The 2,045-nt window shown below is 46.4% G+C and overlaps 1 protein-coding gene across 1 annotated transcript; it reads right to left on the bottom strand.

Annotated features, from left to right (window-relative positions):
- Window positions 1-206: 206 nt before the first annotated feature.
- Window positions 207-2,027, bottom strand: PENARI_c109G08090 (prion-inhibition and propagation domain-containing protein; the record flags this gene model as incomplete). The annotated part of the gene is made up of 1 exon (XM_022637886.1): window positions 207-2,027. The coding sequence occupies one exon, from the start codon at window positions 2,025-2,027 to the stop codon at window positions 207-209; it is 1,821 nt and encodes a 606-aa protein (XP_022482259.1).
- Window positions 2,028-2,045: the final 18 nt, after the last annotated feature.

Genomic DNA, 2,045 nt, shown 5'->3' with positions numbered 1-2,045 from the left:
TTAGCATGTGAAGCTCTAATTCAGTGATTATTCGACGTGTTCCAGAAATTTTCTGATGATACAGTTTAAATTCTATCGTTGTTCTTTGGTGTAGTTGCCTCAACGGTCTGATCTAAGAATATGGAATCATTGACAAGTATATTATGTTAGTCCAAGCAAATAGCACGTCTTTCCGGATGCAAGCGAAGTTATAAGTTCTTTGGAACTCAGATGGAGACACCCTTCAACTCCTCAACTACGAACTTGTCGAATGCTTCCTGTAGTCGAACTCCGACCTCACCGCAATGTGTCTGATCAGACTCTTGAGTTTGTAGCCCCATTTCGCCATGTGCTATAAGACAACGGGTGGCCGCTTTCCAGTACTTGTCGCCGGCAATATTGCGCAATTCAAGCAAGGGATTTGTACCTTTGAAGGGTGGAAAGCGCTCCTCTCCCAAAAGCCAGGCGCGGATTCTTGCGTCTTGAGAAGACGGCTCTGGCCATCTTTTAAGACACATTATCTTGTGCAACGGTTGCCAATGCGCGATCTCGAGAAGAATCAAGCCAAAACTATAAGTATCATACGTCTTCCGAGAATTTGTCGTTTTCGGCGCCTCATTCTGAATGCCTGGCCATCGATATATGTCCCATTTAGGGTCAAGACTGCGAGAAGTCGTTTTATTGCTCTCTGGTCTCGAATACTCAAATCCCGACAGGATTGGTTTCTCGACATCAAAAGTCTCCTCGTCAAACGGAAAAATGATATTGCCACTATGGATTCCTTTATGAAGCCAATCCGCCAGGTGCAGATACTGGAGAGAGGATGCCAGCTTCCAAGCGAGAGAAATCCGTTGCGCGAGAGTTGGCTTAAGGTAGTCATGGCCCAGGATACTGTGAAGAGTCTTCAACGCGGTGCCTTTGGCCGACCCCTCAGGCATCATGAATATCCATCCGTATCGGTTGTGCTTATCACGATCGTCCACATATCCAATGCAATTTGGCGAATAAAGGTGTCGGGGCTTGTTGCTGTGAAGCATCTGTGCAAGAACTGCGGTTCGCAACCTGGAATCTTTGTCCTGAACAGAGCCTCTAGCAATGTTCTCTATTGATTTCCATTCCAACCAAACCTCGAACTTCGTACCATCTAGATGTAGAGTCCCCCTAGGCCGGTGCAGTTTCAGGCCCTCGGCCTCTGTACAAGCAAAATGATGGCTCAACGCGATTGTATCGAACCGCTTAACACTGAGAAGGCCCTTTAGCTCCTTCTCAAAGTCAAAATTTGCACCATTTTCGACCTTCAAGATGATTTCATTTGATATATGCTTGATTGTCTTCAACCGCAAAAGATCTCGAAGTGTCTCGTCATTCTCGTTGGAAATGGTGATGTTTGTGTCGCCGGAGACCTTGGAAATCTTGATCAAACTGGTGATTGCTTCAAGCATGTCTTTAAGCTCCTTGACGTCGTCACGAACGAGAATCATCTCTCGATAGGTTTTCGCAGTAGCAGCATGGACCCGTTTCTGGCGGTAGTCTCCCATCAACTCGTGGATACGATCAGTCAAGATGTGGATATCCTTAAGCAATGCCTCAAAAGCTTCTTTATCCACTGCAACCCATCGAACGCGAAAAGGGTGAGTTACAATCTCTTTAGCATTTCCGGCTCTTTTCAACATCCATTTGATAATGTGGTCGGTCCCTCGTAAGTGCCTGCGTTCTTCCTTGGTCCGCTCATAGGCTACCGCCAAGCTTGAAACCTCTTGCACAACATTCATTTTCATACACTCCTCCAATGTTGCTTGATCATTCCCTTGGTATGGGTTGAGCTCATTCTTCCAACGGGCATTGATAGCTTTGAACTCTCCGAGAAGCCACCCAATTCGAGATACAATGCTACAGAGCTCAATGGCATTCGTTCCAAGGGCCACTGCCACATGTGATCCTTCGGGAACATCAATTAAGCCAACCGCCTCACCCCAAGCAAGGAGACGGTTGTACTCGATCATTAATTGCAGTCGGCATTTCTCACATTCCTTTGGCATGTCCACCATAGAAGAGAGAAACTTGAA

Source organism: Penicillium arizonense, assembly GCF_001773325.1.
Source record: "Penicillium arizonense strain CBS 141311 chromosome Unknown PENARI_contig109, whole genome shotgun sequence".
Taxonomy (NCBI): Eukaryota; Fungi; Ascomycota; class Eurotiomycetes; order Eurotiales; family Aspergillaceae; genus Penicillium; species Penicillium arizonense.
The sequence above is the reverse complement of the archived record's forward strand: the minus strand, read 5'-3'. Positions and strand labels throughout refer to the sequence as shown.